The sequence below is a fragment of the Talpa occidentalis genome, unplaced genomic scaffold, assembly GCF_014898055.3.
Source record: "Talpa occidentalis isolate TD23 unplaced genomic scaffold, MPIMG_talOcc4v2.1 talOcc4.9, whole genome shotgun sequence".
In the NCBI taxonomy this organism is placed as follows: Eukaryota; Metazoa; Chordata; class Mammalia; order Eulipotyphla; family Talpidae; genus Talpa; species Talpa occidentalis.
This window is the reverse complement of record NW_023605305.1, coordinates 4,217,581-4,240,463: the sequence shown is the minus strand read 5'-3', so window position 1 is coordinate 4,240,463 and position 22,883 is coordinate 4,217,581. Positions and strand designations below refer to the sequence as shown.

Sequence of the window (22,883 nt, the reverse complement as noted above, 5' to 3'; positions counted from 1 at the left end):
GGAGCAGGGCCTCCTCGCCGCCTTCCGTCCACGAGCCGCTGGGGGTCTGACCAGCTGCCAGGCACTGCTGGCTGGAGGAACTGGCTCCTCCTCGGGAAGACAGCACCTGCCCCAGCGAGCAGCACCCAAGAGCCACCTGGTCCACGTCGGAGTCAGGTGTGCAGAGTGGGCGGGGCAGCTGGGGGTGGGGGCAGGGGGTGCAGCAGCAGAGGACAGGTCAGCCCAGCCACACGGCCAGGACATTCAGCGACCCCCGATGTCAGGAGTGACTGTCTCAAGGCCCTGGCGGCCTCCGGAGTCTTTCATGGCCCTCCGGCCTCGCCTGCACCCAGGGAAGAGACCTCGGTCTCCACGCCGAGAAGCGCAGGGGCTTCTCCACCAGCAGACCAGGGCGCAGGCCCATCTGCTGCAGATAAAAAAAGAGCTGCTGGCGCGGCAGGCCTGCTCACGCCAGGCTGCACCCTCCTCGCGGGGACAAGCACCTGTTCCCAAGCCCCACTGGTGGGAAATCACCCCTGAAGGTCTGCGCGCTTCTCCCTTCCCCGCCCCAGCGCACCGCCAGGGGCCTGGGCGCGAACAGGGCCAGGGAGGAGCGAGGCAGCGCGAGAGGGTCCCGGCCCGGCGCCCACTCCCCAGGGAACGACCCGGCCTCACCCGCTGGCTGCGGGAGCGGGGCAGACGGGGCGGGAAGGCGTGTCTGCGGCGTGGGTGGGGCCCGAGGACCCGCAGGAGAAGGACCCGAGCTCTTGGCGGCCGGACTCTAAAGCGGAAGCCCGCGGGGCGCACTGCACCCGGAAAGCCCCCCCTCCCCGCAGCAGGCGCCGCGTGGGGCCGAGACGCGCTCGCTGGCCGCGCACAGGCACACGCGGGCGGCGTCCCCCTGCTCGGGCGCGGGCTGCACCCACGGGCGCAGGGAGGGGTGCTGGGGCGCACAGCCAGGGTCTGCCGAGCCCAGTCTCCGGCACCGCCTGAGTCACCGGACCCCTCGGTTTCGGTTTCCACCTCAGCAGGACCGCGGCCGCGCCGCCCGCCCCTCCGGCCGGGAGGACGAAGCAGGACCCCGCGCTCGGCCTGGGCGCCCACCGGCTCCGGAAGGCGCGAACGCGCCGGCCCTGCGGCCCCTCAGCTCCGCCTCGCGCAGAGCCCAGCACCCCGCGCCCGTGCCGCGGGGGAGGGAAAGGCGGGGCTCCCCAGAGGGTCAGAGGTGGCCCCCAAGCTGGGCCCATCTGCTTCCTTCCAAGCCGGGGACGGGCGGAGGCGACCAGCGTTTCCAAAGCACGCAGCCATCAATCTCGTGGCTCACAAGCACTAAGAAAGGCCCAGCGGGCACCCCCGGAGCTGAGGGCAGGAGCCCCTCCAGGAGGCGAGACACGCGGGAAAGCCGGGCTCGGGCGCGGATCCGGTCTGGACACCCGCGGCCCGGGGGGGGGGGGGGGGCGGAGGCGTGCGGGGGTGCGGGCGGGCCCGGCCCCGTCACCCGACCCGAGCCCGGGCCAAGGACGCGCCTCCGGGAACAGGACGTCCCGGCGCGGCTGACTCAGGCTCGGAGACGGGGACATCAGGCGCGCAGCTGGGGGCCGCGGCCGAGCCCCGAGAACAGAAGGGGGCGGGGCGCCCGAGAACGCCGGGCGGGGCGGGGCGCGCGCCCCCAGGAGGCCGGAGCGGGCGCCGGAGGGCGCGGGGCGCCCGGGAAGGAGGCGCGCGCGGCGGTCGGGGCGCGGGGGCGGGGGATAAAGCCCCTGCGGGTCCCCCCGCCCCGGGGCCCGGGCTCAGCGCCCGCCGCTCACCACTCGCCCCTCAGGCGGCCGCGGGACCCCCAGAATCCGCAGCGTGAGGAAAGCGCAGACACTCAAGGCCCCGCCGGGACTCCCAGCGGGGGAGCGGGGCCCGAGAACCCCCTCCTCGGTCGCCAGGTCTTGGGGGAAGCTGAAATAAAAATTAAGTGTCCCAAGACTTTTTTTTTTTAAGGATTTCAGAGAACCAGGGACACCGGCGCGGGGGCTACGAGCAGAGCGCGGGGCGCACCCCGCAGTCTCCGAGCGCCCAGGCCCTCAGCCCCGGGAGGGGCAGCCCGGGTGGCAGGGGGCGCAGGCCCGGAGAGGGAGGGCGCGGCCGCCCCCTTGGGCTGAGAATCAGCCACGTCCCTGGACGGAGGTGCAGCCAGGGCCTGCGGGCAGCTCTCGGGGCCAGGGCCCCACCGGACCTCACATCTCCCCCCAAGGACTCCAGCACCCGATGAAGAACCAGCGGCTGCTTCTTGCTAAGACTGGGGGGCGGGCCGGAAACCCCCACTGGGCACCCCTGAGGTGTCAGGACCCCGACCACGCTGCACCTGTGACAGTCCATGTCGCCAGGTTCACGGAGGGTCCGAACGGAGAGCAGAGCAGGCAGGGCTTCCTCCCTGAGCAAACTGGGGGACCCTGGCACCCCCACCCAGCAAACACGCCCATATACTGAGAAAGGGCACTCCAGGCCCGGAGGCTCTGGGGCTTTTAACACCCTAAATCCGGCTCCTGCCATGAGAAGAATCCGGGGGACTGGAAGGGAGGTGGAGACGGGGCAGGGGGAGCGGCATGCCAGGGGAGGGGGGGCAGGTGGGAGCGGCAGGAGGGGGGAGGCTGGGGAGGAGGGGGACAGAGGGTGGAAAGGGCCCCACAGCTGGGCCCTGCGCAGATGCCGGCCTCCCCCTCTCCACCATCCATGCTCTTCTTGTCCACAGGAGGCAGGTCAAGGATCACCGCCTCCAGAAAGCCGCCCCTGATTAACCGCAGCCCACCGCAGTCCTCCTGGATTTGGGACTGCCACATCGCCTTCTTTTGTGCTGGCTGATGCCGCCTGTGACTGCAGCAGGTCTTTCCTCAAGGTGCAAAGCTGCTAAGAGCAGACATTCCATCTCTGCATTTCTGTGTCCACAAGTAGACAAGGCCTGGCTGTCAAAAGGGTTGGGACAGGGTCTTGTCCTTCTCCGTCTGCAGCCTGACCCTGAGGTCTCAGACTTGGAAAGCCGGGCCCAGAGCATTTAGTGGGACTAGGAGGGGCGGGGAGAGGACGGGAAAAGGAAGCATGGGGGTGAACCGAGGGCAAAGGCACCATCAACCCAGTTACCCAAGAAACGCGTCATAATCCATGTACCAAACCAGCTGGCCAGAACTGGGCAGGACGCCCGAGATGGGCCACTTCCTGGGCTCGTGGCCCACACGGCTCACCAGCATGGTGATCTCACGCTTCATCCTGCCCACCACCAGGACGGCCACCTTCCGGGCCCGGTTGATGAGGGGCAGGCTAAGGCTCATGCGGTGGTGTGGCCTGGAGGGGCTCTGGGTCAGCACGACCAGCTGCTCCCCGTCCAGGCCGGTGGGGGACTGCGGGAAGAGGGAGGCCGTGTGCCCATCGGTGCCCATGCCCAGCAGCACCAGGTCGAAGCTACTATTGGTCACGAGCGCGGATATCTCCCTGGCATAGGCCTGGGCACCCTGGTCCTCCTCGGCACACAGCCGCTGGTGCAGGTGCACGGGCATGGGGTGGATGTTGTAGTAGGGCACCCGGACGTGCCGCAGCAGGTGCGCCTGCAGGCTCTGGAAGTTGGACTCGGGATCCCGGAGCGGCACACAGCGCTCGTCCACCAGCCACAGGTGCGTGTGCGCCCAGGGGAAGCCATAGTGGCCTGTGGCCAGCTGCTGGAACAGGGCGACGGGGCTGGAGCCACCCGAGAGCGCCAGGTGGAACTCACCAGAGCGCTGCACGGCCCGCACAGCTGCGGCCTCAATGTCGCTGGCCAGCTTGGCAATCAGCTCCTCGGGCCAGGCCGAGACCAGCGGGCTGTCCCGATACTTGGCTCTGAGTACCTGGAAGTCTCGGGGCAGGGGGGCAGGACCCAGCCCCGGCACCAGCTGCTCCAGCTGCTGCTGAGAGAAGGCTAACTGGCCACCGTGGAACTCAAAGTCCAGCAGATGCCCGTTCTCCGCTCCTCCTGGGTACTGGCGGGGGGTCTCCTGGGCCAGGCTATCCAGCAGGGGGGTCCAGAAGACCCAGGAGGCCAGCAAATTCTCCGTGGTGATGAAGGAGTCCTTGTGGCCGTGGAAGATCCGGGATATGAGCACGGAGTAGGCGTCCTGCACACTCACCGGGCTGTAGGCGTAGAAATCCGACAGAGGGCGGCCGAAGAGACGGAGCCCGGGACGGCCTTCCATCTCCTTCCAGCCCACGGAGGGCAGCGAGGGCCTGAACAGGTTGCGGCTGACCAGCACAGCGGGGCTGCCCAGCTGGCCGTGCCCGATGTGGAACACGATCTGCCGGGGCAGGCAGCGGCTCTGGTCAGCGGCCCAGCGAGGCTCGTCCTGCACGCAGCACGCCTGGTTCTTGAACAGGATCCGCACGTAGCCCACTCTCTCGTCCAGGGCCTTGCCGGACATCAGGATGAAAGGGACGCCCTCCCAGCGCAGGTTGTCCACGTGAATGAGGACGCCTGAGGTGACGGGACAGCGGAGGTGACGCTCCAGCACGGCACCCCAGACCCCAGTCCCCTCGCCTCCCGCCAGCCAGACTGGGCCCCTCCCGGCTCGCCCCAGGGCACTGGCCTTTGGAAAACCCCGTCCTCGGCCTCGCTCTCCCCACCCCTACGCCCCTCCGTCACCTTCTTTTCCTCTGAGTCATGACCCCTGAGCAAAAGAGAGCGGGTGCGTCTCCAGCCTGCAGGCCCCGAGAGGGGCTATGAAGGGACAAGGCTGGGGGTCCTGACCGCCAGGGGTGCGCCTCTGTTTTGGTAGCGCATCGAGGATGAGTCTGAGCAAGACAGATTTGGTGGGAGGGCAGCACTGGGCTCTCGGCAGGAGGCCGGTGGGCTGTGGGCGTGGGGAAGGGGCCTGGCAGGCAACGGAGGTAAGCCAAATGCTGGAGCACCCACACCTGAGCTCCGGGCCTGGTCTCCCCGCATGCTGTTACTGCAGGACTAAGGCAAGTGTTTGCAATTTTACCAAGTCACGTTTCTTCTCCTTCAAGTGGGCATCAGAATGTACCTGCTTCGGGCTGAGCGTGCGCACAGGTGAGGCGCGGCAGGGGAGGGTTAGCCACAGCCCCGTGCATAAAGGGCCTAGCGCCCAGTCAGAGCCTCACAAACAGCCGCTGCGTGAGCGGTGCCTATCCTCTGCAGCCGGCTGGCTCCCAGCTGCTTGGAACTGCCGGAGAGGGCTGTGGCCTGAGCTTGCCACTGGGAGGGTCTCCAGCCATGGCCCACCCGGCTGGTGGAGCGCCACAAGGGTGGGAGCCAGACCCGAACCCGGCTCGGCGAGCCCTGGAAGGGTCAGTGTCTGTGCACCAAACTGGGTGGGTGGACTGCACCCCCCCCTTGGAATGTCTGTCCCCTAGGGGACCCCAGAGGTGACTTGCTTCTTTAAGCTGGCGGAGGCCAGGGAGGCAGGGCAACTTCTCATGCACCAGTGAAAACCCCGTCTCGGGCTCCTTCCAACCCAAACCAGAGGGCATCTGGGTGCGGAAAGCTGCTCCTGGCTGGGGCAGCCCGGCGCTGGGCGGCTGCGGAGCCCACCTGCGAACGTTGGCGTCAGGCTGTGGAAGCTGGCTGGCTTCTGCAGCTCTCGGCGCACCTGCTGGCTGTAGGCCTGGTACTGGCCCAGGACAGCGCTGCCCTTCTGCAGGCCCCGCAGCGCCTGGAAGGCCTGCAGCTTGTGCCTCAGCACGGCCTCCGAGCTGCTGATGTTGTGGGGCAGCTCCATGGCCACGAGGGTGAGGATCTCGGTCAGGTGGTTCTGGAGGACGTCACGGACGACGCCGTACTCCTCGTAGAAGCTGGTGCGACCTGTGGGCGGAGGAGGGGAAGGGTGTGACCAGGGGCCACACGTCCCACCCAGGGGCACGAAGACCCCACCCCCACTCCTTGTCCAGGCAGCCCCGCTCCCCAGCCCAAAGAGCCCATTAAATGATTTATGGCAGAGCACGCCACGGCGGGAGACGGAAGGGGGTGTTTGTGAGCCGCCCCCCTGCCACTGGGAGGGCAGACCGCGGCCCCCACGGCCCTGCCTTCCCTGGACAGGGCTTGTGGGCTGCAAGAGGCTGCAGCGTGGGGGTCAGGGCCAGGTTGCCAGGTCCCTGCTCTGATCCCCCGGATGTAGCAGGCGGCACATGTGCAAGGGCCGGGGAGACAGTCCCCCCCCCCCACACACACACACAGCTTACGGGGGGAGGAGCGGAGACGGGAGGGGAAGACTAGCCGTTGGTAAAGCTCAGCGTTCAAGGCAGACGGCAACGGGAGCTCCCTCTGGCACCTCCAGAGCCAGGGAAGGAAGAGCACTGCGGACAGGGCCCTCGGGGGTCCAGATGAAGACTAGCAGCAAGTTTGAGCTCAAGGGGAGGGGGGGACACCCGTTGGCAGGTGCACAGGGCTGCTGTGAGGGTGACAGGGAGTGCACACAGGGACAGCCGAGGCTTCCAGCGGCCTGGCCTGGCTCGAGCTGACACGCCCACCAGGGACCCCACAGGGCAAGTGCCAGTGTCGTCCCTGCTCCTCAGGGGAGGGAAAAGTCAGGCCCAGGACAATGCAGACAGAGCCTGGTGCCAGTTGCCAGCCCTCCCTCCTCCCAGTTCAGCGAGAGCTCTGACTATTTGAGACTTGAACGCATCCAGCCCACCCGCTGTGAAGCTTAGTGTTCACAGATGCCCTACCCTGGGCCCGCAGTCCCCAGGTCGGCTCCCGCCTGACCTCACGACAGGGAGAGCACCGCGGGCCAAGGGCTCTGGGGCTGTTCAGATCTCAGTGGGAAGCTAAAAGGGGTGGTGTTGGTGGGAAGAACTGCCGGCGCTGGGGCCAAATCTCACTGTTCCCCTCTACCAGCTGTGGGCCCCTGGCCAAGTCAGCTGACTTCTCGAAGCTTAGCTTCCTGGTGCTTAGATAACAGCGGGCCTCCTTGCACACCCCTGTGGGGAGCAGATGGGCTGATAACCGGACACTGCTATCACTGCTACGTTTTCTTGATCCTTTGCAGATACACTGCGGGGACTCGGAAGACCAGGCCCCGCGGGGCTAGGGACTCAGCCTTTGTTTCCTCAGTGGGCGGGGGCACTGGGGCATCCAGGCTGAGGGCACCTTCCTACCAGCCGGGGGCTTTACCTCCTGCCCACAGCGCTGGTGCTGCCGGCCTGGGGCGAGGGGGCATCCTGGGCTCAACTTGGGCCCGCTGGTCCCATCGGCCACACGGGTCCTGCTCTTTGACCTGCTGGCCTGAGTGAGCACCTGAGCCTGGTCAGCCCAGCACCAGCCCTGAGGACCAGGGTATTTGCAGCCAAGAGAAACAAGGACACCGTCCACCCGGACGGGAACGCCCTCGGCAGCCATGGTGTGGGAGCCACTCGCGCCCATCCACTGACGAGGGACAGACCAGCCCCTCCAGCCGTGCAGCGGCACTCAGCAGTGGGAACAGGCGAGATGCTGTGCCCCTGCAGTCTGGGGAAGCCCCGACAACGTGATGCTGAGGGAGAGAAGCGGACGGAGGCGAGTTCCGTGCGACCCCCTCACGGGGCGTGTCCAGAGCAGGCAACCGCCTAGAGACCTGGGAGGGGCCAGAGAATGGCAGCTGGGGCGCAGAGCTGCTCTCTCGGGGTGATGGAAATATCCTGAAAGGGCCCTGATGATGCCCAGCTGAGCAGATGAAAGCCCATTAAATCGTGTCCCTTCAGCAGGTGATCTGCATGATGAGTGAATGATAGCCTTTAAACGGTGGACTGCATGACACCGAATCATGTCCCAATAAAACCATTTTTTAAGAAATGTGTTAGCAGAGGGAGATGGCTGCGAGGCAGAGGTGCCGTGGGGGTGACATGCGTGTGGCCTGCTCGGTGTGGGCAGCGGCCGTGAATTCAGGAATTCAGGAAGCAGCGACGCGTGGCCAGAGGGAAGGAAGAGCGGGGAGGAGGCAGGACACGCTCCCCTGCGGCGCAGGTGCGGCTGGCTGGGTGGGGAAGGCAGGCCAGCGGGGCCTCCAGGCGGGGAGCGCTGCTGGGCGGTCTCAGCCCTGTGACCCGGGGCCGGGGCTCTGTCTCCAGGCAGAAGAGCAGGCCACGCTGGCCCGGAAGGGCGGCCGCGAGGATGGGTGAGTTGACACAGACACCGTCTGGAACGCGCCCGGTGCACGCTGACACACGCTGGGGTTTTAGGGTCAGGGTGTCAGGGAACAGTCGCCCTTTGGAGATAAAGGACTTAGGAAAAGCACCACTTCAGCTTTAGTGCTGCCTCAGCCTGCTGGGTCCGGAGGGTCACGTGAGGCGACGTCCAGGAAAACCAACGACAAGGCAGCTGGGGGTCAGAGGGGAGGCGGGGAACATGGAGACGCCCCGGATGGCGAGTCGGAGGTGCCACCCGTGGCGAAAGCATCCTTGTTTCATGCCCCGCGAGAAGGAAACTCAGCTGTCGCCCAGGCAAACCCGACTTCAGAGAACGCGCGAACGCAAAGACACGCGTCTGGGCGTCGATGAACCTCCGCGGTTTCGGCGTAGAGAGGAGAGGGGAGCCTTGGGAACAGATGAATTTTTGATGGCGAGAACACAGCTATCTGCTTACTATTCATTAGTTCAGCAAACCCCGCGCGGCCCGTCCCTATTTTTATCCTCCCTCAGTCCGTGGGGAGGAGCACTCCGCAGGCCTCCTGCCTGCTGTGTAAAAGAGCTTCCTTTATTCCTTAATTTCAAGCTTCAGGGGGTGCACTGCGGCACAGCCCTGCATTTTATGGACTTTGATTCTTTCCTGGTTAGCTCTGTCTTTCAGGGTTTCCGTGTCGACAGCTGCGGGGGGGGGGGGGGGGGGGGGGGGGGGGGGGCTGCCCCCAGGGAAAGGTCCCCCGGGGAGAGGTCTCCCCAGGAGAGGCTCAGGCGGGGCGGCACTGGACTAGCTCTGCTGGAGATGGGCGGCAAGTTGACTTTTTTTTCCTCATTCCTACCAGTTACTGTGGACTGATTTTTCCTGAAAATGACCTAGACTGACTCCTAGTACCCTTTCCTGGGTTGAAAGGTCAAGGTGAAAACCCACAACGCCGGGGAGAGAAAGCACAGCAGGTAGGTAGCTGGAGGAGAGAAGACCCACAACGGGGCTTCCAGCCAAGCCTAAGACTCAGCCAAGCTCCAAGATGGCAGGGTGTGGGCCTCACACCCTCCCGGGGCAGCCCCACCAACGGCAAGAGAAGTGGTGCCCCTCCAAAAGGGCTGCTAGGAAGCCCGGCAGCTGGACCGAGGAGGCAGCAGCATGACGTGAGCGGAGCCACAGGGAGAGCAGACGCGCTGCTGTGGCCGGTTTCAGGAAACCAGGCTGAGACGGAGCAGCAGCTCTGAAGTCACTCTACTCTTCAGCCTCGTAGCCCCACTTCACGCGTGTGTACTTAAAGGGGAAAACTCAATGCTCATAAATGTCCTGGAATTCCTTAGCTCAAGGTCCCATATCTTTATAAATACATTAACAATTACTGATTTGTTCACTGCAGAAGGGTAAATTGGACGGTAAGCGAATTGTATCTTAATTTTTCACACGATCTCAAAGTACTCTTTCAAATAGCAAAAACTGCAAACTAGGATGCCTTAATAACAGGACAATTCACAGGTTGTGATATAAATAGAACTAACAGAAATACGACCACAAAAAACAGTTTCTATGATGCAGATTATCCATACATGGAGATTTCAATATTCATATAAGTGAGAGTGGAAAAAAATATTGGGTTAAGAATGGACATGAAAAAGTGTTACAGACCAATCACAGCCTTTCCAGAATCTTCCACAGTCACAGAGACGCCAAAAGTGCTCAGGGCCCAAGGGCACTGCAGCCCCCTCTCCTTGCCAACTTGGAAGGACAACAACATTTCCATTGGTGGAGTATTTCTGGACACTACCTGACTCACCCCTTACAACCATCCCGGGAGAGTCCAGGCTAGCAACAACTAGAGACCTGCTGGGAGAGGCAGCCTGGGCCAGCAGCAGCTAGAGACCCTGCCGGGAGAGGCAGTCCGGGCTAGAGCAGCTAGAGGCCCTGCCGGGAGAGGTAGTCCCGGCTAGCAGCAGCCAGAGACTGCCTGAAATGGCAGCCATCCCAGCTGGGCCCAGACATGGACTCCCACTGCCTTTGCACTATGGGACACCCCGATTCCCCCTGCACGGATCTGACAACAAAAAACCCTGTGCACTTGCTGCCATCCCTGTTAACACCTGCTAGGGTTACGAAAAAAAAAAAAAGGGCGGGCCACAGAGAAGCAGGTCGTGGTGGAGCTCTCAGGTCAGAGGCTGCAGCTGGCCTGGCCTCACCTGGCGGCCCATCTGCTGAGTGAGCTGGCGGCCCCTCCCAGCACCGGCTGCAGGCTGGGCAGCTGGCGTGCACCCGAGGCCCAGCGGCTGCGATGGACCCTCCCTGAGAGGCACCCAGCTGTCACTGCAACCTGCGACGTGAACACGCGTCGCGACCTTTCCCCAGACAGGGACCCTCCCCAGGAAGTTCCCGTCCTTCCTCCTGCCAAAAAAAAGTTTTCCCCCAGCTGGGAAACCAGGGGCGCAGAGGGAGGGCCCTGAGCACATCCTGGCAGGAAGGCCGGAGAGCACAGTGGCCAGAGGCTGGGTTCTGGGGAGCCACAGAACTAGGCTCAAGTTCGGCCCTCCCAGGAGAAAAAGGGCCCCATTCCCAACATAGCCCTCCTCTCTGCTCAGCCCTCCTGGGGGGCGAGGGGGGAAGGCTGGAGGGGTCAGCTCTTAGCCAGACTAAGTGGCCCAGCCAAGGTCACTCCCAGAGTGCTGCTTTAGGTCCAGGAAGCTGGGGTGTCTGTGACTCGGGGGCTCACCGCATGGGGACTCCCAAGAGGGGCCCCCAGAGGAGCCCAGACCTGAGAGCTGGATGGCTCCCTCCTCCCCTCACCCCCCTCCTGCCTATGCAGCAGCCTTAACTCTGCAGCAAACTCCTCTGGGCCAGAGGCTGCGGCAGAAGAGGAGAAAAAAACCACTCTGGCTGCATGGAGGGAAGGGGAGAGAGGGAGCGGGGAGCCGGCCCCTGCCCATCTGGACATGTGCGTGGGGCAAGGCAAACGACCTTGGGCTCTGAAGTCCCTTTCCAGGGGGCAGGGTAGCAAGAGGAGCTGCCTCTCGCCCTCGGTGCCCCCTTCCAGCATGCAGGGTGGCAGCCAGGTGACCCGAGCCAGGTCACTCCAGAGCATCCGCAGGGCGGTCATCTAGGGCTGGCAGGGTGGGACGGGAGCAGGCCCCCTGCACTGTGCTTCCGCCTGATCTCGGAACCTGGGTGCCAGGGAACAGGCAGGCTCCGCCACGCAGCACCCGCGGGCACCCGACCCAACTCCAGCAGAGCAGCCTTCCCGCCCAGCCCAGCCCAGGGGAGCGCAGTGGGACCCTGTGTGGGTCGGAGGTGGGGTCCTGCCGGGTCCACAGGTCTGGCCTCTCTCCAGCCTGAACTCGTCTAGGCAGGGCGTGGGAGGACCCAGATGGCCCTCGAGGATCAGTGCTGGGCCACTGAAAGGAGGGGGCTCTCTGCAGTCGAAGGACCCATGCCCAGAGGCCCGCCTGCTGTGGGCTGAGCCTGTGGCAGGGAGGGGTCCCTGGAAAGGACAGACACAGCTGTCCCCGCCTGTGTCTGCAAGTGGCAATAGCAGCTGACCAGGGAGGCCCAGCCCCCGGACAGCGGCAGTCCTCCTGCATCCCTCCCTTCCCGGCCGTTCACCCCTGCGGCTGCTGTCCCCCTCTCGTCCGCCCCTCTCCTTGCCTTTGGACGGAGGGTACAGAGCCTAGCTGGGTGAAGAAGCTTCGGCTCTGGGATGGGCAGAACAAGGCCCTCCCGGGAGCCCACGCTGCAGGGCACCGGGCTGGGCTCTGTCCCACAGGCAGCCCTGAAGGCAGGACCCATAGGGACCCGGCTGCTGCTGCTGAAGCCCAGACTCTCCCCGCCCCGGCCGCAGAGCCCAGCCCAGACCCCCGCCTGCCCTTCTGTCTCGCCTTCTGCTTTTCTCTCTCAAATCCAAAGGTGACTTCTTGAGGAAAAGCAGGGCTGGGTCCGGGGCAGTGGTGCAGAGTCCAGGTCAGTCCCGCCCCGTCCTGCCGTTGACTGTGGCAGGTGAAGGCAATGATACTGCCCCCCTTATCCAGCCACTGGGGATCGGGACCCACCAGGGCTCGGCTTTTATTTCTTGGGAGAAGAAGCAAGACTCTAAACTGGGGTGAGAGCACAGGCATGCAGCCCAAGGCTGGAGCAGCTGCCCCTTCCGCAGCCAGCTCCTCTCACAGCTGAGGGAAGTGAGTGCCACGTCCCGGGGAGAAAGTGGAGCTGCCGGGCACCACCTCCTCTCCAGGTGCCACTGCTTATCCATTCATCAGGAGGGTGTGCCAAGTGCCTGGGAGGAGGAGCTGAGTCTACAGCTGGGAGGCATGAGGCCAGGAGACCAGGGGGGGCGTGGGGAGCGGACCTGGAGGGAGTGACACGTGAGAGGCGCTGAGGAGGTTGGGAGGGGCTGGCCAGTGAGGAGATGGAGGGGCCCAGGCCCAGACTGGTCCAGGTCTCCACGAACCACCCAAGAGGCAGGGCCCCGCAGGCTCCCTGCTGGCCAGCATCTCAGGGCCTGGGTGAGTGTACTTAGCCATGCCGGGCCCTCCAGGAGGGCGGTGATAACTGTCAGGGCTGTGCAGCGGGACCCTGGGCTGCGGCCCCCCAGGTTGGGCCCACCAGGCCCTGGAAGGGGGATCACACACCAGCATCTTGTCCTTCAGAAGCACCAGCCAGAGGGCTCCCAGCTGGCCGCTCAGTCCCATAGGGCCCCCAGACACACGGCGGCTGAGGGGCGCGGGGGACACACATGCACCCACCTTCCGCGTCCAGGGTCTCTTTCATGATGATCTCCACCCGCTCCACGTGGTGCCTGTCCCAGAGCCCGTCCAAGGCCTGGCGGTTTTGGTCTCGGAAAGGCAGGATATGAGCCACAGCCTGCAGGGTGAAGAGGACACCCTGACGCCAAGGAAGGCCCCCAGCTCTGTGCCTGCTCCGGGGCGGTCACTCCGGAGCCCGGACCCCGCCCGAGCATCCCGTGGCCAGGGCAGGCGCTCCTGCAAGGACTCCACAGGCTCACCAGGAAGAAATTAGGGGGTCCCTTTATAACCAACACCTTCTCATAAAACATTTTAACACCCAAAAATAGAGCAAGAAAAGCGTCAAACTGAATGCACGCGCTCATTCTTTTTCTCATTTTTTGCCATAAACCAGTGGAAACCTCACCACGCCGGGCACCAGGCCGATGGCCACCCTGCGGGGTGCCTCTGTGTGCCTGCCCCGTGGCCCTGGGCCTCAGCCCGGGCGGGACACAGGGCGACCCTCCGCCTGGCCTGCTCTGCACCCATCTGGCTGCGAGCTGGGACCTGAGTCGCCGGCCTCCTGGCTCAAAGCAGAACTCAAGAGGAGAAAGATCCTGAAAAAAGGCAGCGTGTGCTGAACAAGATGAATTCTATTTCTCACCGCTCCCCCACCGGAAGCCAGGCCTGGGCACCCGGGGCTCTGGGCCATGCTGAGAAAGCAGGCCCCCGCCGCTGGGAAGCAGAGACGGACACACAGAAGCAGAAGCACAGCGCCGAGCAGTCCTGCCCACGCTGCCTGCTGCTCCCCCACTCGCCCCTGTCACCCCCTTCGAGACAAGCACGGGGCGCTCAGCGTCCACAGGCCTCGGGCCCGATTCCACTCTCGGGGGTCTGACCCTGTCAACCTGCCTCCACTCACGCCAACCCAGGCAGGCCCCCAGCCGCAGCTCACCTGCTTGCCCAGGTAATGGTCCACCCGGTACATCTCCTCCTCTTGGAAAAAGCTGCCGAGTTCTGTGGCCAGCTGCTGGGCCGAGAGGAGATCATGGCCGAAGGGTTTCTCCAGGACAACCCGCAGCCAGGCGCCGGGCCGGGGGCGGCAGCTGCTGTTGATGTGGCGGGCGATGTCTCCGTAGGCGAAGGGCGGCACGGAGAAGTAGAAGATCCTGCCAGCCTCCGGGCGGCCTGTGCGCTGGAGCTGTGCCTCGATGTCCCCGCTCAGAGCCACATAGTCCTCCGTGGTCTTCAGGCAGCGGTACTGGCTCAGCTGCTGGAACTGACCCTTGAGGTCGGCACAGTGATCGGGGGCCATGTCGCTGGGGCAGGAGAGGGCGTCCAGGATCTTGGCCAGGAGCTCTTGGCCCTCTGTGGTGGCCGTCAGTGCAGACCCATGGAAGCTCAGACTGTGGCCCTTCCCCGCCTCATCCAGGTAGAGCTGGAACAGCCCCTGCCATAAGTACTTTCTGGCCAAGTCCCCTGTTGCTCCCAGCAGGATGACGGACACATGTCCCTGCAGCGCCTGGGCCGGCAGGCAGCCCAGAAAGCCCACGCACAGGGCCATGAGGAGCATCTTCCCAAGGCCTGGGTGCCTGGAAGGGGAGAACAAGGGACAAGGAAGGCTCAGACATGGCTCCAGTGGCTGTGACGTTGGGTCAAACACATTTCTCAGCTCGCAAACATTTCCTGCCTGGCAAGAGGTAGCCACGTGTTTCTCAAGAAAATGGAGAGCCCCAGCTACCCACCCTCCTCAGGGGCTCGGCTTCTGTGGGGGCCTGCTCCATAAACAGGTGGTATGCCCAGGAAGGGGAGCAGGCCCTTAGGTGACAGCTGGCACCGTGAGAGGTGGCCATCACCTCCTCTCACTTCCCTCTGCTCACCAGGCCCAGGTGCCTGCTAGCTCTCGCACACCGTGATGAAGACAGACTGGAAACACGGAGCCTGACTCCCGGCTCGGCCTTGGGCAGCCACTTCACCTCTCTGCACCTGTTTCCCCATCTGAACTGGGGCTGTGCTAAGAACAAAGTGAGTGGCTGTGATGTGCTTAGGACAGTGCTGGCCACGTGCTGACCCCATGGGCGTGGCCGTGATTATTCCAGGATGGTAATGGCAGCAGCAGACCTGAGGGCTAGCCCATGCCCACAGGGCCTCTGTGCGTGGCCTCCAGCAAGTCCAGACAAGAGCTCTGAGAGGATCAGTGCACAGGGTGCTATTACAGCCCCCCTTTTGCAGACAGAGAAGCTGAGACTCAAGGAGGTGCAGGTCCCTGGGCGGGGGGTGGGGGAGCTCCTGAGCTGACCCAGCAGCAGGTTAGGGCTCCCCATGGAAGGCCTGGGGATGGCCAGGCTTCAGCCCTATCTGAAGCAGCTAAGGTGTCACGCGTGGGCGGGAAGGCCTGTGTTTTCTGCCCCCTGCTGTGACGCGCTGTAGGCCCACTGTGCTCAGCTCTTACTCCACGGCTCCCTGGTCTGCGCCTCCCCAGGACCAGCGCTTTGAGAGGAAGGTCGAATGGGGTGAGGAGGAAAGGAGTCATATCAGCAACCAGCTCTCAGAAATAGAGGGGGGATGGGGTCCCACCTGGGGGCTAAGACTACTGGGGTGGCCCGAGCCAGGTAGAGAAACAGCATTGTCACCCAGAAGGCAGAGAGCCGGGTAGACAGCCAGGGAAATCGAAGTTTAACGAGATATCCAGGATTTATCAAGGCCCTGCAGACCTGGCCAGTTAGCTTCCCTCATCCCTACACCTCCCCTCTATGGAGGGGGGCCCACTGCTGGCCCGATTCTGACATCAGACCCCTCCTCCCGCCTTTCCCTTTGCCTCTTCCTGTTCTCTCTCTCAATACACCCCAACGCTGGGCCCAGCCAGTGGCCACTCCAGATGAGGCTCCAATAACACTGGCTGCACCAGCATCTTAAGGACTCCGGCCACCTCAGTTATCGGAGCTTTAACTAGAGGCTCGAGGGGCCACTTGAATGGCCCCCAAGCTTCCTCTTCCACATTCCCTTTGTCTTCACTCACCCCAAATCTACAGCTGGACCACGGGGCCATGCTAATTTCCTCTCCTACTTTCTGTTCCCTGCCCTTGGCCCTTCAAGCATTTCTGTCTCAACTGGCAATCGCCCCTGTCTGGAGGGAAGAAAGAGCTGCAAGGTCAGTGCGGGAAGGCAGAGAAAGCTGAAGCCCAGCAAACAGCCCGGAGAAGGTGGAGCCGCCAGCTGGCAGGCTGCATGATTGGCTCTGGGCACCAGGGCTCTGGCCCCGCCTGGTGCCAGGAAGGAGCTCAAGCCCCTCAGAGCATCAGGGTAGGCAGGTGAGGCAGCCCAAGAGCCACACGTCTACCACGGCTCCAGGGGACTACAGAGTCGATGGATGGCACCTGTCCACCCCGTGCCCATGGGGTCTCGCTGCGGGCTCCGGGCTCCCAGCTCCTGTCCTCGGGTGACCCCGTCTCCTGCTCGCGCCCCAGCACTCCTTAAACAAGTCAAATCGGGGTCTCTGGTTATTGCAACACGGTTACTTACTCCGGGGTTGCCACACAACCAGGGAGCGACCCTTCCCCAAACCAGTGTGGGTGGTGTTTCGTTTGGGTTTCTCGTTTGCGCACGCACGTGTATGTAACCTTAACACAAACTCACGCTCAAACGCCTTAACTTAATCCCAACGCCCATGTGCACGGCAATCTCCCTGGGGATCTTTCTAAAATGCAGATTCTGATGCAGAAGGCCAGGGCAGGGCCTGAGGTGCCGCGAGCTGGCTTGACCAGCCCCCCTGGAACCCTGGACGGAGTGGTGGAACGCGGCGGGGCTTTCCAAAACACACAGCCCCGGCCTCCTCCTCCCCAAGGCAAGGAACTTCAGGCCCAGACGTGGGTATTTCAAAACAGCCTCAAACATGGTTAATATTTGCCTGCCCCTCTGCACAAGCTGCCCGGAGCCGAGTTGGCTGCTCACAGCCGAGCGCCAAGCGCCAGCCCTGATGTCCACCAGCGGGCAGAGGACGCCTCATGGAGGGGTGTCTGCAGTGATGCCCATTTTACAGATGCGGACGCTGGAAGGTGAGGCCACGTGTCACATCCCGGGGCCCTGGGACCGTGCCCGGCAGCCTCCTCCATCAAGGGGAGGGACGTGGCGTTAGGGTCGGGAGCCTCGCTCAGGCACCCCTCCTGGCGGGGAGCCCCCTCAGTCCCGTTTGGGTCCCTGTTTGCTCATCTGTAAAACAGGCTAACACACACCACCAACCAGGAGTAGTGAGGAGTAACTGAGAGGTTGCCTGCGACGAGGCGCGATCAGAACAGTAACTAAGTGCCAAGAACCGCCTAGGAAAAGGACAGCGAGTTGACAACAATTGACAACAATTACTCAAGAACTTGCCAGAAACACACTTCCCCTACAGAGCTCCATACGTTGGGGGCACCCCCTAGGTGGGGGCCCTTCCTAGGCAGGTGCAAAAAGTGTTCTATAATCAGGGTGAACGGGCACGGGCCCACAACCAGGGCACCTTCCCTGCCCGACCTCAGCCAGAGTGCGCCCACCAGGCATCAGGGAGACTCACCTTTAAAAGCTCTGTTCTGCCAACACCCCCAAAAGCATAAATGTTGACCTGGCCTCGCAAAGGGTTTGGCTCAGAATCAGGGTTCAGCAGCCTCCGTCTGCCCAGGGGCAAGAGGCAGATAGGCTGAGACCCGGCAGCTGAGCCCCGACAGGCCCTGCACGGCCCCGGGCTGCTTCCGTTGGGGTGCCGGCCGCAGAGTGGTTTCTGGGAAACAGGGATGGGGCGGGGAAAGCAACCGGGGGCCAGGTCAGTGGCAATTGCCTCTGCCCTTTCCCAATGCCCTGCCTTACCTTTGACCTGTCTTCTGTTTGCCAGGCAGAAAGGAGGGGAATGTTCTTCAAATCACAGCCCATGACCTTGGAATTTTAAAGGACTCCGTGGGCGTAAATGGGAGTTCAAACTGAAGGTGGTTTTCTCTAAAGGACAATCTCTCCAGTCTCCAACTCCAGCTGTTCCCCGCAACTCTTCCCTCTGGCTCTGTCCCTCCCTACACACACCCACTGGATGCCAAGACTTCCCGAGGACTGGTCTGCCTTGATGCCCCTCGGGCCAAGGCTGGGACAGAGCTGCCAGCCGGGCTCTGGGGCCCTTTTCTCCCTGATCTCAGAGAAGCCTTACTGCCCTCACCTCTTCAGGTAACAATGCAGCTCCTCAAACCCAAAAGGTGCGCTGAGCCCTCTGGTTTCTGCACAGAATTCAAGTGCCACATTCTCAGGAACTTTTCAGGACAACTGTTAAACACAGGCATAGAAACCCCAATTATATAAATGGACAACTGCGGGCAGGCAAGCCTGTTTCACTGGGCTTTGCAGATCTCGCCCTTTTACAAACTGCAGGTTTGTGGCCACCCTGCACCATGCAAACCTATGGCACCATTTTCCAGCTGCACCTGCTCAGTGGGTATCTGTGTCACAAATAAAGCACAAACACTGTTGTTTTAGATAGAACGCTGCTGCACGCTTCGGATGACGGTAAACTCTAGACCAGCCTGGATCTGTACTGGGAAGTTATCTGTGCAACTCTATTTATCATTTTATTTTCGTGGCCTGGATTCAAATCCATGATCTCTCTGAGAAGTACCTATAAATAAATTGAATTAAAGGCAAATGTGATAAAGACTCAAAGCTTACCACCTCCTAATTATTTTTACCATTTTCTATGTTTTTGACATTACTTACATCTATTGTACTTGTAAAGAGGCCCTATGACCTTGAGCATGAAACTGACCAAAGTGGGGATATTTACACCACAGACATGAACAGACGCCGAGTCGGACTCAATGGCTTGCAGGGCCAGTTGTTAAGCATTTACCAGTTCTCACTGCCTACGCACCAAGTCTTTATTTCCAGCCAAGACATCCCCCCCTTCAGATTCAGACCATCAGCTGCTCCTCTGACAGCATTAATTGGAGGTTTTCAAGACTTAGCATGTTCAAAATAGAACTGATTTATCTCCCAAGCTCCTCTAAATCCAGATCTCCCTAGCCTCAGTATATGGCCATCTCTGTCCTTCCAGGTGCTCTGTCTAGAAACTCGGGGGGGGGGAGGGGTCATCCAATCTGTCAGCAAATCCTATTGCTTCTACCTTCAAAATGTATCCAAATACATTACTTCTTAGCACCGTCCCCAACCTTCCTGGTCCTACCCACCACCACCACCGCTTCTAATTACTGCAGGAACCACCCAACTGGCCCCTCCCTCATTTCTATCTTGGCCTTAACACAGCAGTTAAGAGTGATCAGATAGGCCTCCCTGATGGCGTAGGGGTTATGTCTCAGTGCTCTCAAGTTATCACTGGTGTGGTCTGAGTCTGATCCCCAGCCAGAGAGCTGACCCATATGGCGCGGCAGACCTTTCCTGTCTCCCCGCTGCTCCCCTCAGCAGTGTATTTCAGTACATCTGCCTGTTCTGCCCCCCCCCACTCTCTCTGGTAAGTCCTCTCACCCCCCACACCTCTGGCCTGTACCCCAGCTCTTGCATGCATAAATAAATAATAAATCTTGGGCCTCCCCTGGTAGCGCAGGCGGTTGAGCGCAGAACTGTGAAGCTGTCCACAGCCTCTGCAGTGCGGGTTCAATCCCGGCCAGTGGGTGAGAATCCCACATGGCACAGCAGACCTCTCCTGTCGCACCTGCTGCTCCCCTCAGCAGTGTATTTCGTCAGTCTGCCTGTTCTGTTCCCTGCTCTGTCTCTGGTGAATCCTCTCACCCTCCCATGAGTCTCACCTGTACCCTGGTTCTTGTATGTGTGAATAAATAAATCTTATTAAAAAATAATAATAAAAAATCTCGGGGTGGGGGGGAGAGTGGTCAGGCATAGGGGTCTGCTGGGTCCATACATTCTGGCTTCCCATGCATTGTCTCTTTGTGTCTCCTCCTATGGCTCAGCCTCTCTCGAGGTTCCAGTCACTCACCTTCCTGGCTCAGGGCCTTTGCACTTGCTGTTCTGTCTGCACTTTTCCCTGTGGACATCCACATGGTTCATTCTTAACTGCAATTCATTGCTAAATGTCCCTTTCTCGGTGAGACTTTCTCAGACAACTCTGTGGAAAAGAGTCAACATCCTACCCCCATCTCACACACACATCCTCCCTGCTGCCTTATTTCTCTTGTAGTACATAACTTGTTCTACTATACTGTGTGTGGTTAGCATATTTATTTTGTTTATTGTCTGTCGCAACCCCCTAAAAGTCTAAGTACACTGTAAGTATCTGCTGGGAGATCAAGCCCACCTGTCCAGGACACTCACCTGTAGTATGTGAGCTCTCTGCTTCTGAATGATGGCACCAAGGTGAATTGTCTAAGTGAAGTGTCTAACGGTGACTTCAAGCACTGTGACAGAGCACACGGCAGCTTACTACTCTTACAATGCTATTCATAAGAAGAGCTACTGATGGAGGATTTACTCAAAAGCCACATGCTAGGCTAAGAACCTGACATGAATCACACCGATTAATTCTCACCGCAACCCTGGGAGGTAGGTGCATTGTTACCCCTGTTTTTAGAAGTATAGGAGAAATGAAGGTGCAGGAGGGAAAATAAGTTCCTGAAGGTCAGGTAGCACCAAGGCCACAGGACTTGCATATGCGAGTTCTGGTTCCAGAGCTGACCTCCCAGCTATCCATAAAACATGTGACTGCAACCCCAGATGGCAAGCCTGAAAACACTGTATTAGCATGGGGCCTGAACAGGTTCCCCTGAAAGACTGGAACCCCAGTGGCTTGAGCCAGGCAGGCTCTTTCTCTCCCATGAGCTCCCCATGCTGGTCAGCACCTCTAGTGGTTAAACATTGTTTAACCCTTTGCACTCCCTGTCCCCTCTCAGGGGACACTGGTAGCCAATGTCCAGAATGGTTCGGAGTGCAAAGGGTTAAGCTTTAGCTGCTTTGTTAAATCTTGGGGGGGGGGGCAGAAAGTGCTAGTTTCTGGAAAACTGGTAAAATGTGAGAACTTCCGGGTTAAATCCTTTGATCCGCCACTTAGCAGCTGTGTGACCTCAGACGAGTTACTCAACCTCTCCTTACCAGAATGGGAAAACAAGCTGATGAGAAGCACAGCGGAGAGCGCCCAGGTGAGCTGCCAACACCAGCTCCTGTCACTATTAAACCAACAATCTCAGGAATAAAGGGACTTTTTTTAAGAGCTGCAAACCCGAGGAACCTTCCCACACTAGAGACACATACCCAGGCACAGCTCCGGACAGCGCAGAGCCCGCCACTTCTCCTGCCCGTCTCGCTGACCAAAAGTCAGAGGGATAGAAGGCGGAGATGATTAAAAAGTCCCCTGAGGGGTTCATGAACCCCCTTGAGGGGTTCATAATCTGGCCCAGAGAATTTGGGAGCAAAGAAAAGAGCTGGCACCACAGATCTGTCACTTTTCTCTTCCCCGTCTTTCCTCCAGCTGGAGCAGGCCCATCAGTCCCCTCATTTTAATGTTTGATGAAGACAAACAAAAACCCGACAAGGGCTGTGAAAGTGTGGGAGGCGCTGGGGTAAAAGCTGTCCCAGATGAACAGACACCTGGATTCCAAGTCCCGGCAGCAAAGAGCCAAGCCGGGCTTCCCGCTCTGGCCCTGGGTGAGGCCGCACACACCCACGGGGGCTCTGGCAACGGGTCAGGGCGCGGCGCCTTCCTCGGAGCTCACCAGTCCAGCGAGCGGGGGCGGGGGGCGCACCCCGGGGCCTCTGCGTTCCCCTGGTCTCGCCCGCAGACGCCACGGTTTCCTTTCACCAGCCCGAAATCCACTGGACGGTAACAGTAACTTCGCGAACTCTACTTGTTGGATAAAAGTAACTGTAACGTTTGCCGGGAGTGACTCAATGTTGAGCACAAAACACCGTCCCCACGACAAGCCCCGGGCATTTCCACCCCGGGCGCTCCCCCAGGGGACCCAGCGACAGCCTCGGCCACTGGAAGGTCCTCGCCCCCCGCTGCGCCCCAGGGCTCGGCCCTTTCCAAACAAGCCCCCTCGAGCCGCCGGCGGGGTCTGCCCCCGTCGGGCCCCGGGGCGGGCGGGGGCGGGGGGGGCGAGGAACTCGGGGTCCGGTGTCTCCACGAGTTCTCGCTCGTTTCCGAGAAACAGGGGGGTTTGCGGGGCTGCTCGCCAGGGCCCCAGAGGCCGGCTCTGGAACCCGCTCCCGGGCCCGGGGGTGCCGGCCGCGCCGACGAAAACCCGAGCGAAAGCGAAAGCAGCAGCGGGCCCGGCGGGGGGCGGGGGCGGGGGGCCCGGGCTCGCGCTCTCAGGGGCCGGATTCCGGGGAGCCCGGGGCGGGGCCCCGCGCGGAGGACCTGGAGCTTGACTCTGCGGAAGGGGGCGCGGGGGGCGCGGGGGGCGCGGGGGCTCCGGCCCCCGGGCGGCGCGTCGGAACCCGAGGCCCGGGCCGGTCCCCCCCGGCCGCGCCGCGCCCTCCAGGCCCGCCCGGCGCAGGCGCGCGCCGCGGCTATAAATACCGGCGCGGGGTCTTACTTCAGGCCGCGGTCGGCGCCGGCCGCTGCCGCGCGCGAGGTCGGGGGCGGCGCGGGGCGCGGGGCGCGGAGGGCCGGGCTCAGGCCGCGCGCGGGCCCCCCGCGGGCCCCCGCATCCTCTTCCGCGGGCCGGGGCGCCCGGCAGGTGCGCGCGTGGACGCCCGCTCGGGTTCCCGCGAGGCCGGGGCGGGAGCAGGGCGCGCGGCCAAGTCGTCCGCGGCGGCGCCCGGGACGCGTCAGGCTTCGCGAGCGCGGCGGAGCCGCCGGCCAGGCGCGCGCACGCAGAGGGCCCCGGGCCGGGGACGCGCGCACGCAAAGGGCCCCGGGCCGGGGGCGCGCGCGCGCAAAGGGCCCGGGCCGGGGGCGCGCGCACGCAAAGGGCCCCGGGCCGGGGGCGCGCGCGCGCAAAGGGCCCCGGGCCGGGGTGCGCGCACGCAGAGGGCCTCGGGCCCGGGGGTGCGCGCGGCGCAGGCGGAGGCGCAGGTGAGGCCACGCCCCGAGCTCGGGGTCGCCGCGAGGGCAGGAGGCGGGGCCTCCCGCGGGAGTC

At 62.4% G+C, this 22,883-nt stretch overlaps 1 protein-coding gene across 3 annotated transcripts; it reads right to left on the bottom strand.

The window, feature by feature from the left end:
• Positions 1 to 2,096: 2,096 nt before the first annotated feature.
• On the bottom strand, positions 2,097 to 22,365 carry H6PD (hexose-6-phosphate dehydrogenase/glucose 1-dehydrogenase). Of its 3 annotated transcripts, none has more exons than XM_037499111.2 (5): positions 22,338 to 22,365; positions 13,778 to 14,414; positions 12,844 to 12,961; positions 5,543 to 5,812; positions 2,097 to 4,465 (listed from the first exon to the last, which is right to left on the bottom strand). In XM_037499111.2, exons 2-5 carry the CDS (start codon positions 14,393 to 14,395, stop codon positions 3,102 to 3,104), a joined length of 2,370 nt encoding a protein of 789 aa, XP_037355008.1. In that variant the 5' UTR covers positions 14,396 to 14,414; positions 22,338 to 22,365; the 3' UTR covers positions 2,097 to 3,101. The 3 variants fall into 3 exon arrangements, with proteins under 3 accessions (XP_037355008.1, XP_037355010.1, XP_037355011.1); XM_037499113.2 differs by lacking the exon at positions 22,338 to 22,365 and adding an exon at positions 21,516 to 21,636; XM_037499114.2 differs by lacking the exon at positions 22,338 to 22,365 and adding an exon at positions 18,002 to 18,085.
• Between the last annotated feature and the right edge of the window lie 518 nt (positions 22,366 to 22,883).

Excerpts from the sequence above, each read along its gene's own strand:
- H6PD (XM_037499111.2), bottom strand. The coding sequence starts at position 14,395 with ATGCTCCTCATGGCCCTGTGCGTGGGCTTTCTGGGCTGCCTGCCGGCC. Across the intron at positions 12,962-13,777 it reads ACCATTACCTGGGCAAGCAG|GCTGTGGCTCATATCCTGCC; the intron begins GTGAGCTGCGGC and ends TTCACCCTGCAG. Across the intron at positions 5,813-12,843 it reads AGAGACCCTGGACGCGGAAG|GTCGCACCAGCTTCTACGAG; the intron begins GTGGGTGCATGT and ends CTCCGCCCACAG.